At 32.1% G+C, this 17,219-nt stretch overlaps 1 protein-coding gene across 2 annotated transcripts; it reads left to right on the forward strand.

Moving 5' to 3' along the window:
- Positions 1-588: 588 nt before the first annotated feature.
- Positions 589-17,056, forward strand: LOC127065471 (myosin-2 heavy chain-like). 2 transcript variants are annotated; one of them, XM_050997858.1, is made up of 7 exons: positions 589-1,239; positions 1,360-2,481; positions 7,227-7,335; positions 13,189-13,521; positions 14,154-14,386; positions 14,506-14,847; positions 14,950-17,056. In XM_050997858.1, the coding sequence occupies exons 2-7, from the start codon at positions 2,024-2,026 to the stop codon at positions 15,221-15,223; spliced, it is 1,749 nt and encodes a 582-aa protein (XP_050853815.1). In that variant the 5' UTR covers positions 589-1,239; positions 1,360-2,023; the 3' UTR covers positions 15,224-17,056. The 2 variants fall into 2 exon arrangements, with proteins under 2 accessions (XP_050853815.1, XP_050853816.1); XM_050997859.1 differs by having other exon boundaries at positions 589-2,481; positions 14,936-17,056.
- The last annotated feature ends 163 nt before the right edge of the window (positions 17,057-17,219 follow it).

A 17,219-nucleotide genomic window follows, 5' to 3' on the forward strand; every position in this document is an offset into this window, starting at 1 on the left:
TATACACTCCCATGTTATCTCGGTTTTTTCTCAAAATTGCGAAAGGATCAGAGTTTGCTTCGTATCACCGTTGGGGGAGACTCGTTATCGATCGTTGTAATTTATATCTACAAAAAAAAATTAATTAAGTAACAAGAAAAACAAAAAAGAATAAGAAACTAAACAAGCGAGAAAGAAAAGAGGCAAAATAAGTGTTTCGAAACTTCGTAAAGAGACAAAAAAATACATAAATAAACAAACAAACAAATAACATAACAAAGAAAGAAATCTTTTTTCACGTAAAATATAAAGAACATTATACCTTCTCGGAGTCGAGGATTTTCGAACGAGGACGCGAGTAGGCGCGCGCAGATACATACACAAACACATACTACGTATACGTAGATCGGAGGGATACGACTAACCAGGAAAGGTACCTACATAGGTGTACTGCCGTGCTGCTATTGCTGCTGCTGCTGCTGCTGCGGGGAGTTTGGATAAAAGATGGCGGAAATTCGGCCGTCATCCTTCTCGTCGTCGTCGTCGTCGTCGTCGTCGTCGTCGTTGTTGTCGTCGTCGTCGGCGTCGTCGTCGTCGTCGTCGTTATCATTATCCTTAAACGATTTCTTAATAAAATTGTCTACGCTCTATACGAACGAAAAATACGTTGATTCGTCGGAACACGTTACGAGTTGTGCGTCCTGCGTGTGTTATGTGACCGTGTGAAGAAAACGTGTAATTTGTTAGATATGTATATATGTAGCTTGGAATAAAAGTAATAAAATTCCAATCTCGTCGTGACCCAGAGAGAAAGACGACGACAAGGAAAAAGGAAAGAAAGAAAGAGATAGAGAGAGAGAGAGAGAAAGAGAGAGAAGAAAAGGAACGAACGAACGAGGAAAGGTGTACGATCGCCTACGTGATATTCTTGAAATGAGGAGGATCTCCTAATGCTTCTCTCGTCGAAAAGGTAACGGACATTTTCGTGCCCGTTACCTGTGTTGTTACCACTCAACTGTAATACGAAAGAGGCACGAAGAGACAGTGAGAAGAGAAAGAGAAAGAGAGAGAAAGGAAAAGAATATATATATATATATTATATATATATACATACACACATACATTAAAAGAAAAAATCCCGGAGCATTTTTTACCTGAGAATATTATGAGGATTATAAATCCAGGAAGATAATTTATTGCCTAAGCTTTTAATGATATTCATCCAACTGACCATATGAAAGACATTAAAGTTGAAAATGGGTATATATACTTCTCTTTTCCTTTTTTTTTTTTCTTTTCTTTTTTTTTGTTTTTTTCTTTTATATATTGATTATTTCTCTCTTTTTCTTTCTCTTTGTTTCTTGTCCCTTTTCGAAAAAGTCATTAAGGACGATCATTTGAAAGGTTTCGGAAAAACCGAAAAATAGAGAGAGCGAGAAAGAGAGAGAATGACAGAGTGAGAGAAAGAAAAAGAGAGAAAGAGAGAGAAGGGAGGGGGAAGAGATAGAGAAAGTTCCCATAAGTATAAGAGAATAGTTGACAATAAATAGTAGGGAAGTATACACGTGTTCAGAGACGTCCGGATGGGAGCATCGTCGAGGATAGGATATCGAAATTACCCAAGAACGTCGACGAATCGTCGTGTCAGAGAAGGAGGAAGCAGTAACGGAGGTGGTGGAGGTGGAGGAGGAGGAGGAGGAGGTGGTGGTGGTGGTGGTAGTAATAAAAGAGGAGGAGAAGGAGAAGAAAGAGGAGCAGAAGCAGAAACAGAGGAAGAAAAAGAGAAAGAAAAAGAAAAAGGTGTTGTTAGTGATAGTAATAGTAATAGTAGTATTAGTATTAGTAGTAGCTGTTGTGCTGGTGGTGCTGGTGTTGGTGATAGTAGTGTTAGTATTAGTTGCGAAGAAGGTAGTGAAGGTGAAATAAGTGAAGTAGCAGAAGCAGAAGGAATAAAAAGAGGAGGAGGAGGAGGAGGAGGACGAAGCATTTTACCGGAAGCGGAAGAAACAAGAGGAAGAGAAGGACGAAGAGGACGAGGAGTACCATGGCGAAAACTAGTACCGGTGGTGTTTCTTACGGTGTTGTACCAGAGATGAGACATTCCAAGAGCGAGGATCTCCTTGGTGCTATACCAAATTCAAGATCGACAAGTCCTACTATTGGTTTATTACCTAGCACCGCTTCCGAGGACGATTTGATAGCTGCCAGCGCTTTACACGAGTCAACCGATCGTCATCGTCATCGTGTTGTAGTTGCCGCAGCCGCAGCCGCAGCTGCCGCCGCCGCCATTGCCGATACTAGAAGGTTACCATCCTCATCGTCGTCATCGTCATCTCCATCGTCATCCTCGACGGCACCTAATAACAACAATAACAATACATCAACTACGACCACCAACTTATTTGCTTCGAAATTTGTTGGCCCACCTGCTGGTCTTCTTACCGATCGTATCGATCCTGAAGATTCTATTCGTGATATCGTCACGGAGAATGATCTTTATAGGTAAGATAGAGATAAATATAGGTAGAGAGGTAGAGAGAGAGAGAGAGAGAGAGATTGTTTTTATCTTCGCGAAATCAAGTGTATCGTATATATATCTCACGTTATACGACGAGAAGTCGAGACGATAGGATGACGTGATAGATTTAATAATTTCAATGTTATATATCGATCGATGTAAAAAGGATCTTGTTTAATTCGTATATGTGTATACATGTGTTTGTCCTATGTATACATGTGGATTTTCAATCGATCATCTTATACACGATTTAACCTATTCGATCTTTTCTTTATACACGTGAATTAAGTATCATTAAATTACTCTATTATTGAGTTCATTTATTCTACGTATATGTGTGTGTATATATATATTTATATATACACATGATAGAGACAGAGACAGACAGATAGATAGAGAGAGAGAGAGAGAGAGAGAGAGAGAGAGAGAGAGAGAGAGAGAGAGAGAGAGAGAGAGAGTTTAATTTCGAAAAGAAATCGTATCTACGTAATTGAAAAATATTTTGTTCGTTCGTACGTTCGTTCGTACGTTCGTCCAAAACCATAGGTAAGATAATATATAACAGAGAACGATATTTTCTTGATCTTTCGACTTTGACGTACGGTTCGGTGATTTTATCGATCATTATCGAATATATATATATATATATATATATATATATATATATATATATTTCTATCGACCTTCGGAAAAAAAAGAAGAAAGAAAAAAGAATCCCAATAAATTTCGATTTGGTGGAATTTCGTCTATTTTCTTTTCTTCTCTTTGTTTCTTTTTCTTCTTTGCATACTTTCTTACATTTTTTCTTTATATCCTGCCACGGAGATAGAATAAAGCTCTCGGAAGTCATTTAACATTTCCAAGAGTGCTCAACGACGACGAAATCGACGACGACGCGACTCCGCCTGTCTCTCTTATTTTTAGACGAGAATAGTTTCAATAGTTGTTTTTTCCTTTTAAGCATTTGCCGTTCAAAATTCGCGCGCTTTTCTCTCTCTCTCTCCCTCTCTCTATTAATATTAAACTTGTAGTTTTACGATTTGAGAAGAAAAATTTAACTCGTTTCGAAAAAAAAAATTATTGATTTTAAAAATTAAGAACTTTTCGTCCGCATTTTATTTTATATAATCGAATTTTTTTTTCTTTTTTTTTGTCGTTATCATCATTATCACTATTATTATTATTATTATTATTATTATTATTATTATTATTATTATTATAGTAATATAGTATTAATATATTAATACTATATTACTATATTAAATAAAATTAATATAGTAATATAGTATATACATATAATGAATAATAATAATAATAATTATTATTATTATTATTATTATCATTATTATTATTATTATTATTCATTGAGGAACTCCCTAATAGAAATTATTCCACGCGGAAATAGATAATATGGCAATCGTTAGAAAGGGACGTGCCCATTATTATCCTGCTGTGTATAAAGACACGCGTATTTCCTCGAGAGTCATTCGATAATAATAATTGATACGTATCATTCAAAAGAGAACTCTTGAACGTTACATTCTATTCCTTCAAAGAATCAGACACGACGAGGAACAATGTTGCTTCGTGCATGACCGTCCTACGTAATCGTTGTTCACTTATATAGATTATATCGGTCAATGCGCGCGAACTCAATCGATTTTCTTATTTGTATGGAAAGGAGAGAAAAAGAAATATATAGCAAACCAGAAATATACGAACAAGAATAGTTACATTAAAATTTCTCCCCGATTGAACGATAATTTTATATTAAATTAAATTAATTATAGCTCGATAAAAATCGTTTCAAATTCGCGTTAGAAATTTATTCATTTATATATAATTTATATCAAAATTATTCGATTATATTATATTCATTGATCGATATGTATTCAAAAATTATATATCGTTGACTTCCTTTTTCTTCCTCTTTGTTTTTTCCTTTTAAGAATATAAACACGCGATAGAAATTGTTGATCCATTCGAAATATTCCTACATATCTTTATTAAATATTTATATATCTTATATAAAACTGAAATGTTCCTACGACTTCAGATTTTAATACAACTACGAATTAGTGTTGATCTGTTCTTAAAAAAAAAAAAAAAGGAAAAGAAATTCGACGAAAACGAAATTGCTAAAATCATAAAAATTATTTCTGTCGAGTTTACAAAAGAAAAAAAGAAGAAGAAGAAAAAGAGGAAAAGAAAAAAAGAAATAAGAAAAATTGCTAAGACCAGACGATTCGAAAATAAATATTGCACACGACTGCAAGAATTTTTATGATATTCAGAGCTTAAAATAGTTGAGTTACATATATGCATACATGGCATGTGTGCTCGTGAAATTAACCTACACGTGTTTAGAAAACCGTGAACTTAGAAAATTCCTTTGAATTAACCGACATTCGCGTAGTGTCGTGTCGTCACATTTTACTATTCAAGGACGATCGATCGATCGATCGATCGATGTATCGATTGAATCGATTATCTGAGATAAAAAGGGAAGAGTAAAAAAAAGACTCGCACGTGCCGTCAAAAAGTCGAGTACCCTGTTTCTTCTCTTTTCTTTTCTTGTTTTTTGTTTGTTTGTCGGTTCTTTTTATTCGAATGGCTGCGTATAGTTCTCCTTTTGTTGTGTGTTACGTGCTACGCATACTTATGTACATAATTGTTCTCTCTCTCTCTCTCTCTCTCTCTCTCTCTCGTTTGCTCACTCACTCATTGCTCTCTTTCTTTCTATCTCTCTCTTTCTCTCTCGCTCGCTCTCTCATGATTCTTTTATACCAAAGCCACGAGACAGCTGCGTTCCTTTCTATTTATGGGTCCTTCTTTCAAGTGGTTAGGTAGTAGGTACTTTGTTATCGATAGTTCGGCCTCCTTAAGATCGAATGACAAAAAGATTTTCGGCTACTTTCACATCGTCAATAGTTCGCTTCGAAGAAAGATAAATAGACGTCTAAAGAAATCTCTAATTCGCCGAAATCTCTCTCTCTCTCTCTCTCTCTATATATATATATATATATATATATATATATATATAATTGAAGCTTACTATGACGTATCCTGTGTGTATATACGTGTATATATATTGTGTATATATATATAACCTTTCGATTTTTTAAACGATTTTTTGTACGATTTCTTTTTTTTTTTATCGGTTGGTAAAACTGAAAATCAAGGCGGGAAATTTGTTTTATCGTTGGACGGATAAAAAAAGGATTGTAAAAAGTAAACGAAAGAAAAGTATATGTAAAAAATATTGCAGTTTCATCGATTTTCATTACTAATCGTTAACAATTGTATTTGAATCGTTAATAATCTTTTATTACTTCGATATTCTATGAAAAATTAATTCGCAAGATAAAACAATCTTTTTTTTTCGACTCAATCCTAAAAAAAAAAAAAAAAACAACTGCCGCGGAATTTGAATAAATTTCACGACTTTTTTTCACGACGAAGAAAAAAAGAAAAAAGGAGTGGGAATATACGTAACGAAAAGAAAAGAAAAGAAAAAAAAAAGAATATACGTAATTTCGTTTATCTAATTCGAAAGATAAAATAGATCTCTGTGTAAATACAAATCTGATAAAATGCAATGACGTGAAATTCGAATAAATTCTATTGACTCGATCGATAAGAAAGCAGGAAAGCGAGAAATAAAATAAGAAAAACAAATGGAAAAGAAAAAAGAAAAGAAAAGAGAAAAAAAAAGAACAGATAAATAGATAGATGTAGGAAATATGTAGGTAGATAGTTTCGTAGATCGTAAGATTACATCAGAATAAGATACTATCGATTACGGATAGCCTTGATAAAGGGTGTTATATTCCTTATTGGAAGGTGACTCGACATATATACGTATCACCAATTGCGAATAGTCGAATAATACTATTGCTAATATTACTATATTACTACGTTGTCTTACTTGAAATCACGATCGTGACGACGAGAGTGAGAGAGAGAGAGAGAGAGAGAGAGAGAGAGAGAGAGAGAGAGAGAGAGAGAGAGAGAAAAAAAAAAAAAGAAAGAAAGAGAGAGACGAGAAGACATTCGTGTTCGGGCGGTTGTTTGTTGTGTATGCTTCGAGCGAGTTAGTTTTCTAAGAGTTTATAATAGAAGCCGGAAGAAAACGATCGAACGTAAAGAAAATAAGAAGAAAGGAGCAAAAGAGAAAGAAGGTTCTTCGTTCTTTAATTCCGAGAGGAACATACGACGCGAAAGCGAAAGTCGAATCTCTCTCGCGAGTGTTAACAAACGTGACGTGTTTTTATACTGTGCGTATATGATGTATGTGCGTGTGTGGATATATATGTCATATAAGCCCTTAGAAAAAAAAGGACGAGAAAATTAGAGATAGTTATATATATATTTTATTTTTCTTTATATACATTATACATATATATATATATTTCTATTTTTTTTTAATTTTTTTTCGTTTTTTTTTTAAATTAATTATTATTATTATTATTATTTTAATATAATCTATCGAAGAAGCGAGAGAAATCGAATCAATTTCGCCAATATAATGCATCGTTCGAAAATGTAAGCTTCTCTTTTTCTTTTTTGCGCCTATTTAATTAGAAAATAAAATGTCGTTAATGTAGATAATTACCATGTCGTAAAAAAGGCCCACCATTCAACTGACACTCGTTGCAAATTTGAATTTCATTATCGACGAGTTTTGAATTACAGTATTATTATATACTTTTCCTTTTTCTTTCTTCAGGTTTGTCCTTTTCAAACGTCATTATGACAAGTACGTGGCCCTCGCCGCGAAATACGAGGAAGCAAAGGGTATTGCTTACTACTTGGAGGAACGTTACCACGAGGTGAAGGTAAGTTAAAAAAAAAATAATATAATATAATATAATATAATATAAAATAAAATAAAAAGGGAAAGCATCCTGTTGTAAACCACCGAGTGATCTCGAATTTCCCAAAAAGCACAAAGAAACCACATACACACACATATATATATACATAGTGTCCTTTTTACACAATCACATATACAAATATGTATATAGTGTCCTTTTTACGTATTTTCACTCAGCCAAGACGACTTTCGAGACTTTCGTTTCTCCTTTGTAATACGATATCAGTTAGTCAAAGCAAAAGTAAGTTAGGTCGTCTCTTCGTTTCTTTTATCCTTCTTTATGAGTTACCTCTCTTAAAATCGATAAAGGCCAACTCTCCGTGAAAGTAGTTTCCTTTCTTACAGGGAATCACTATGTCTGCCTTATGCTTACCTTTGCCTTGTTCAATTTATATTATATTATTTGTATAATGTGATAACTTTACCTAAACACGCATAAACAAGCAATTCTAATTTTTGTAATATTATTATAGACTTTATCTATTTATAAATTAATTTCATTCACGTTATAATCAATAATAATGACGTTCATCAACTTTTACATAATTACAAATGAATGCAATGTAAACTTGTATAGGATGGATTAAACGGTAAAGTTCTCTTGGGCGATTTTTAAAAATTAATTACGCTTCCTCGTGACTTATGTAAGATCACAACAATCTAGGAACTATTTTACAATATGAGAAAAAAAAGAAGTCTAGCTTAAGTAGTCTTGAACAAAGAGGTGTAATTGATTTGGAAATATGTATAACCGTTAGGAACTTTTGGCACATCCTGTCTTATTCTGATTACGTTAACATTTTTTAGTATTATGAGAATTAATTTAGAAATTAATTATGACATACAATATGACAATAATAAATGATTTAATATGAAATAAATAAAAATATATATATATAAATAAATGGATCAATATACAAATATTGTTTTAATTAAACATTTAGTGTTAGCAAATTGTTAGTATATATATAATATAATTTAAAAATGGTATATATAAGATTATATATGTATATATATATGTATATATATATGTATATATATAATATATAATATATAATAATCCTTGAAATCAGGAAACAGCTTCCTCTTTTACAATCGTGTGAAAGTGCCGCGAGGAAGAAGAACAAACAAAAAAAAAATTAGAGAAAAAAGAATAATGCCGTGGTTCGGATAAAACGACTCACTTCCTGGAATTATCGGTGTTCCTTGTGAAAGTAAGATTTCGACGAGACGGAATGGTTTTCAACGTTCGCACGAAAAAGAGATTGTTAGTTCGTTAATTCGTTCGTTATGTTACTACTTTGATAATGTTGCATCTATCAAAGTTGATCTCATTATATATTACACGTAGATCTTTAACGCTCTTCGTTAATAATTTATTCGTTAAAAATATATAAATAAATGTTTTATAAAGAACATCGTTTGTGATACGATAATTTTGTAATTAATATGTACAAAATTAATATAATCAAATGCAACATATAAAGTTAATTTGTGTTGTAGACAATTTTTTATATTGTACGATATATTCGATGTGTATGTGTGTATATATATATATATATTAATATAAATAATATATATAAAACTTGTTAAAATTTAATCCGGTCTAGGTAAAAGTATTTAAAAGAAGGTACGGAAGAACTGAAACGTGAGCCCTATACTGGTTGGTGAAATCCGATGAAGCCGCACAATATTGCTTCCAGTCGGATCGTTGCCGTGAGACGCACCCTATGTATACGAGACAATCCCAGTAAAATATAGGGTGTTCAGAAAATATCTAAATATGTTTTCATAAATTTGAAGAAATTTACACATATATATATATATAATTTTATTAATATAATATTGCATTTTATTATACAATATAATATATATATATATAAATGTATACATATAATTTTATTTTTATATTGAAGGATATTTTTGAGACACCTTGTATTATACTTTTCACCTATGTATATATACTTTATACGTTGATATCGATGATAAAAATTAATAATCGATAAAAATTCACTGAACCAATCGATCTCTACCCATCTTTTTCGTTTAACGCGTCACGTCTAATTATAAGCCAGTGAAAATGAGAAATGTGTTTTGTGTTCGATGGAATCGCGTCGCATTAGCTTTACGTAATTCCTATTTTAATATATATTTACGTCATTAGCGATACATTGATCGATCGGTCAAATAATAAAAAATTCAATTGCTTCAAATTAACATATTTAAACTCGATGAGCACACAATAATAGAATATTTTATATAGTGAGTGCGTACATGTTAACAAATTTGATAAAAAAATTTTTTTGATCGCACCTCAAATTATATTTTTGTTATTAATTTCAACAATATTAAAAAAAAGAAAGGAAAAAAAAAATAGAAAAGAAAATAAATAAAAAAAAGTCTAATATATTCCGTAAATATAGTTAAGCAAACGAAGCATAACAATCTCAATCGAGAAGATGCACATTTGCATACATAACACAAAGAGGAAGATAATGTAATGTTATTTAGAATAAACTTATCGAAAGAGGAAAAAAAAACTGAAAATCTATATTCGTTCCACTAAAGGATGACCCAAAATTGCTTAGATGATTTATTAAAAGATCAATGTACTTTTTTCTCGATACTTACTAAACTAATTATTATTATTAATATTATTAATTTCTTTTTTTTTTTTTTTAATTGTCAAAGTACAAGATATAGATTAGCCCAAATTATTGTCGAAAATTTAGTTTTAAAAATCAACAGAAAGAAACAATTGATTTGTAAGATCACGTACGAACACTTTTGGCTCACCCTGTATAATTATGATAATCCGATGGCCTATTTACATGTTCTCAATGATTCTGGGACGAGTTTCTGCTTCAAGTGTTTTCTAAGATCTGTCAAGAGAGACGAACAAAAAATATATAATGAAGCGACAAGAAAAAAAAAGAAAAAAAAAAAGAAAAAAGAAAAATAGTTAAAGAGAAGTTTAGACATCTGATTAGTAGAGTGGGGGTGGGGATGATGACGATGAAGAGGGAAGAAGTGGGAACGTTTTATTTCAGCCATATTGGGATCGGATAAGCGATCATTCATTCCGTTGCAGTAGTTTCTCCGTAAATTTGCCAATTAGCACGGTGCATTAGCTTGCAGGAAGAAATTCCTTTCTTTAGCTCTATAAAAGGGGAGCACAAGTACGAGGAACGAACGAATGAACGAACGAATGAACGAACGAATGAACGAGTAAACGAATAAACGATCATTGCTAAAGAGGAAGATGGAGGGGCAGTCTTTGAAAAGTACAAAGAGAGAGGAGGAGGTAGAAAAATTGAGGAAGTTTTCCTAATACTGTGTTAAATTAGAGATGAACCGTTCTACGTACATATCGAATGAATCTTTTAAATATAGGGTGACTCATCACGTTTCATGTTTCTGTCTATTTTAATTACTTTTTTATTTTATTTTATTTGATTTATTTTTTTAAATAATAAGTGTCATTCGATCTAAATATGTCAAATGTTTGACAATTATCGTCGTTGTTGCTGTTATTATGAATCTTGAAAATGTATCGGTGTATTTATTAACGTCTTTTTAAGACGAGTTTTTGATGTATTTGTTTACTAAAAAAGTTTTAGATAAATCGTATCGCTCTTATTATCTAATTTTATATCTTTATCTCTATCTTTTATTAATACGTTTTCAAGAAGGACGAGTCTTTGAATGATATATAAAAAGAAAAATGTTGAAAAGAAATATTCAAATTCTTTCAGTATATATTACTTATGTTATACGTATTTTAGAGAAAATGAGTCACCCTGTACGTACGTCCTGTGTACTTATTATCGAACCAGACATCGATGCACTCCGAAAGGAAAGTCTAGTTATCTATATCTATATATCTCTTTCTCTCTCTCTCTCTCTCCCTCTCTCTCTCTCTCTTTCTCTCTCTTTCTTTCTTGGTGTGTCCTAGTCACGTTTTATACTCGTATGAGTTTGTATATTTACGATGAGAGATGCTTTCCTTCTCCATACCGATATAGTCGAAGAGGCGTGTAAGCCATACAAATGCTCTTCTTTTGCAGTCGACTAACATAAGACGAAAGAACGAGAAAAGGAAATAAGGAAAAGAAAGAGAGAGAGAGAGAGAGAGAGGTCTCGACTTAATCTACTTTTCATCTTGCCAGACTGGTTCGGTCCCTTCCTTTGGCACCATCACTTTAACTCTTTTCTTTGGCTTTCCTAACTTCATCGTCTTCTTCTTCTTCTTTTTTTTTTTTTTTTTTCTTTATTTACTGACTTCTCGTCGTTCAGTTACTCTAATTTTACGATCAATTTTTCTCTTTTTCTTTTTCTCTCTTTTTCTCTCTCTCTCTTTCTCTCTCTTTTATTCTTTTTTATTTTTATCTTTTGATGGTTTCTAACGTACGTTATTTTATACAAGACGAGATTATTTCTTTCATCTTTTGCAATAACGCATCATTAAGTTGTAATAATTATTTCTTTTGTCAACGTCGAACTTACTGATATTTTGTTAAATTTTTAATACGCACCGTTCGATTTTCTATAGACTTTTAGAAAATCTCACTTTCGTTTCAAATTTTTTGAAGAGTTTTCGCGATCAAGTTTTTTTTTGTCAATCTGTTATTTATCAATAAGCGAACATTTTTAAATACCACGTTTTGTTCAGGAAAACATATTTCCTTCATTTCTTATTAAAAATAATAAAAAAATAATTTTACTCGAGCCATCGAGTTCAATTAAAATTTATTATCAATTTTCTGTGAATTCTTTCCTATCATTTATTTATTTATATATATATATATATTTTTGTATTTTTAATTTATAATATATTTTGTGATGTTGCGTTATAATAACAGTCGTGTTAGTTGCAATAAGGATCGTCGACCTTAGCCTGCTCGCGCATGCACCTAGCTGACCTACAAACAACGGCATAAAGCTAGACATTGATTGCGTCAAACTCGAGAGATAGAGAAGGGAGACAAGTGAGGAGGAGGTGGGTGGGGAGTAACAGAAGAAATACGTCTGTACCATTCTCGATTACTGTAAAGTATCTCAAAGATGCGTGCGTAGGTCTCTTATTATGACCGTCAATTATAGATAAACAAGGTTATTCGCATAATAAAAGATTAACTTACTTTGCTATGCATCCTTTGAATACCAGTGCATATTGTCTTGCAAAATGTCTAATAAGAGAAACATGTTGAATCATTTAACAACTTCATGCTTAGAATATATCACTCAAACTTAAATAAAAAGAAAAAAAAAAAAAATAAGAAACAATACTTCTTTTCCTTTTTTCATTTAAAACGAGTCACTTTGTTCGATTAGATAACAACAATTGGAAAAATTCAAGATGATCGTTCATCATCAAATTTTCGTTATTTCTTTCTTATTCTGTTGTTATATTATTTCAATTAAAGAATTCGTTAAAATATACGTTGATGTGATCGTTTAACAATCTTACAAATATACCTGCTAATAAATTATTGAAAGTTAAGAAAAAGGATCGTGCTTTATATTCTTCTTCGTATCATCTGGTCAAAACTTCCTTAAAAAGATATTTTTACATTAACGTAACAAGATGGTGGGAGTAAGTCTCTCTCTCTCTCTCTCTCTCTCTCTCTCTCATCCTGTTTATAACAAAATCGTGCAGTTGAAAAAAAAAAAAAGATTTAATAGCAAAAAATGTGTATAGACTTTAATTAAATGTATTTCTTCTTCTTCTTTTCATTATTATTTAATTGAACGTTTCTCTTTAAGAGAAAAAACAAAAAATAAGTAAATAAAAAAGCAAAATGATTGATTACAGGCTGAAAGAGATAAACTGGAAGAGGCCCGTCGTTATTTGGAGAAAAGATTAGAGGGCTGCGAGGCAGAATTAAGAGGTAAAGAGGACGATCTCTTCCTACAACTGGAGCGAAGTCTTCGATTGGAGGAAGAAGTCGAACGTGCGAAGGTGGAGCGTGACAGCTTTATAGCAGCTCGCGATCGTTTGGATCAACAGCGCGAAACGACTCTGAGACGATTGCAACTTCAGCTTGCGCAAAACGAAGCAACTAGGCAATCCCTCGAAAGGGCACGGCAGGACGTCATAAGACAGGCGACCGTCATTCGAGCTGAACGAGATGCCCTTGAGAAAGAAGTAAGAAAGGGAACGACGCAACATGGACGACCTAAAAACGTCCTATTTAAAATAATCAGACTTCAATTCGAATATTTCTCTACTAATATACTACTACTCTTTTGTATCATTTAGAAATGTTAATAATTGTAAGGGGTTAGTCACACACACGTAGAAACAGTAGACGCTGTAAAAAGTATGTTGCTAGAGCACGAACGCGTTACCTTTTATCGGTATAACAGGGATCTACTAATTTTTATTATAAACAAAGTGTATGTTTCAAGTTTAAGAAAAGAAACATTTTAGCAAGAAAACGTGTCTCGAAAAGAAAAACAGATGGAAATAGAGTTTAGATGTAAGTTTAGACGAACGTCTTTAATAATACTCGTTGGTATACTATTAGGGGAAATCTGTTAATTTGTATTGTAAGTAAAAAGTAAACGTTAAGTATACTTTGAGAGATCTCTTAAGAAGAAAAGACATTTTAGCGGGAGAGAAAGATACGGATAAATTTAGATACGGACGTCGTCGTCGTTAATACTCTCTGTCAGTGTGTATACTAGAGAATTATTCGTTATTTTTATTGTATACAAATAAAAAGTATACTTTAGGTGAGAAGGCTCTTAAGAAATATGTTGTGTTTTAATACATAGAACGAAACGTTGAAAGAGAAATTGCGCATCGGTGAAGACGAATTGGGTATAGAAAGACGTAGACGAGAGGAAGGGGTAGCAGCGCTCACTCGAGAGACCATAACGCTTAGGCATGCTGCAAGACATCTTCGAGCAGCGACATTACATGCCACGTCTTGCCGTCGTCGTAGAAGATGTTCCATTTGTCTTTACGCCCAACGTACATTCGCTGAGGTCGATGATTATCGAGATGAGTAAGTTTGATATTTGAATATTTCCTTCTTCTTATTATTATAACAATCTTTGAATCGTTTGAAAGGAAACTTAAGATTAATCTGATTGATTGGGGGGTGATGGGAACATTATATTTCAGTGGGAATCTCTTCAAGTGCCTTCAAGCGCCCCTACAAGATTTGCGTACTTGGTTACGACCAAATACAACGACTACAGCAGGTCCGTCGCGTACACCAAGGACAAGTTCTCCATTGGCTGAACGAGAGATCGCTTACATCGATGACTCCAGTGTCGACAGTAGCGGCGGTGGTAGCACCAACGGTAGTAGCGATAGTACAACCAGTAGTACTACCAGTAACAGCAGTAGTAACAGTGCCTCGGACGATGAGGCATATCCAAGTACCTTAGTCGCTGCGATGTCATTATCATCGGCTAATTCTAACGTACCACCTACAAATAGAGCATTTTCTTCTGACTCAGGGTATCTATCAAACGGCCCCGTGTTGTTCCTCATCATTATTATTCTCATTAAATACGCACAACGCACAAAGTAGTTGTTAAAAACCTAGCGGACAATTTTTAGGTTCTCCTCGGAAGTCGGTGACCGCAGATCACGGTGTTTCGAAAATGGTTGCAGCAGTACCAGCAGTAGCAGCGGTTGCAGCAAAACCAGAAAAATCAGCGAATCTCTCAGCTGTAGCGAGCCGGACGATCAGGGTACGGTGGGAGGAGGAGGAGGAGGAGGTGGTAGTGGTGGAGGATTCACACGTTCCAAGTGGACATCATCCTTCCGCAAATTGCTCGGACGTAAATTGAAATCGAAGTCAGCAACAACGTCCAATGGTGGATCATCGTGAACGATCACAACACACTATTGAAGGATATGACGATGAATGATAACGTTGGAAAAGATCACATAGATCTTTTCAACAAATTCCCTTTATTATGTGATTGTTCAAAGTATAATTCATTTTTTATCGTCTAATATAAATTAAAAACAACAAGAAAATCCTTTTTTTCTCTCTTTGCTTTTTTTTTTTTCTTCTAGACTTAATAATTATTTCTCTTTTTTGTTTTCTTTCTTTCTTTCTTTTTTTTTTTTTTCTTAACACAAGTGAAACACTTGATTTTTCGTGCGATCTGGTATTATTCTTTGTTATCCATTTTTTTTCTCATTTATTTTTATTTATTTATTTTTTTTGTCCTTTTGGGTTCCTTCGATCAAATAATTTCGAAATATTTGACGTTCCATTTATTAGGACAAATCATTCCACAAAACTTGATAATAAATAAATAAATAAATAAATATATACATATATTTATTTATTTATTTATACGTATTTATATATATTTTTCCTTTTTTTTATCGAGGAAAGACAAAAAATCGTCGATTCAATACTGCCGGCTACGTGCATATCGAATTGCATTAGACTTATATCGCGTTATATATTTGTTATATGTATGAATAAAAAGTATGTGTACGTACATATAAATGTGCAAGGATTCGCTCGCGTGATTTAATCGTATGATGTAGTATAATGAACAAATACACACAAACACACACCTACACTCTGGATATAGGTTTATATTTATTATCGTTAATACACATGATCTATGTCGAAGTTGTTATAGACATCATGCTGACAATATAGTCGATTGCGAGATAAACTATAGCTCATTCCTAATACATTTTTTTTAATCATTATCATTATTTTTATTATTATGATTATTATTATTACTATTACTTTATTACTATTACTATTATTATTACTATTATTATTACTATTATTATAATTATATTTTTTTTTCACGCTTTTTCATCGTTTGCCAGACTAAAAAGGGTACTTATAACATAAGGTGATTAATTTAAAAGAACGATTGATAAATAATATATATAATAATTTGACGATTATATAAATACTACGAGAACTTTATTTATTTAAGTGTACATTTGAATGAGCGCATATTGATACATTGTAACTATATATAATTATCATATTTAAGATATGAAATTTGATTTAAATGAAAATTTGCGAAAGACTCGTTCTTTGAATTGGATATAAAGTAGTTTCGATTATAAAAGGAAATTAGATGAGAACAAAACAAACAAACAAACAAACAAAAAAAAGAAACAAAAACAAAAGAAAAGTTAATAAAAATAAATTAAAACGTTATTGTTTTCATTATGAGATTTTTATGTCGTTACGTTTATAGCGCGTTTATTATTCGAATTGTTAAACTATTAGCCAAAGAATTTAATAGGCTATATATATATTTATGTATATATAAATATATATATATATAAATATATAATATATAGACGAGAGATATATACAAATCGTATATTATCGTGAAATTAGATAAATTAATGTAATAATTCGACGACATCAACAACAACAAAAAAAAACCTACTTTTTATTTATTTATTTTTCTTTTTTTCTTTTCATCGATTCAAATATATTCGAATACTTAATATTATGGGTATTCGACTTTGTAGTACGATAATGAAAGAAAACAAAAAAACGATTAATAATTATAAATATCGAAGTTGCAATTGTATCTCGAATTTTGTAATGGTACATGCATATACATAAACACACATACATACACACGAATACATAAATAAATACAGACGCGTCAAAATATGCTTGCTGCGAATTCTTTTCAATAAAAAAAAAAAAAAAAAAAAAGTTACAAATCTCTTCAAGTAAACCCTAGAAATGATTCATGATAACGAAGAAGAAAAGAAAAACGATAGGTTTTACGAGCGATTTTAAAAATCAATTACTCTTTTACAAGAATTTTTGGACCCAAAATTTCGTTTCTACAAATTGTAAAATGACAACATTAGCT

The sequence above is a fragment of the Vespula vulgaris genome, chromosome 8 (genome assembly GCF_905475345.1).
Source record: "Vespula vulgaris chromosome 8, iyVesVulg1.1, whole genome shotgun sequence".
NCBI lineage: Eukaryota > Metazoa > Arthropoda > Insecta > Hymenoptera > Vespidae > Vespula > Vespula vulgaris.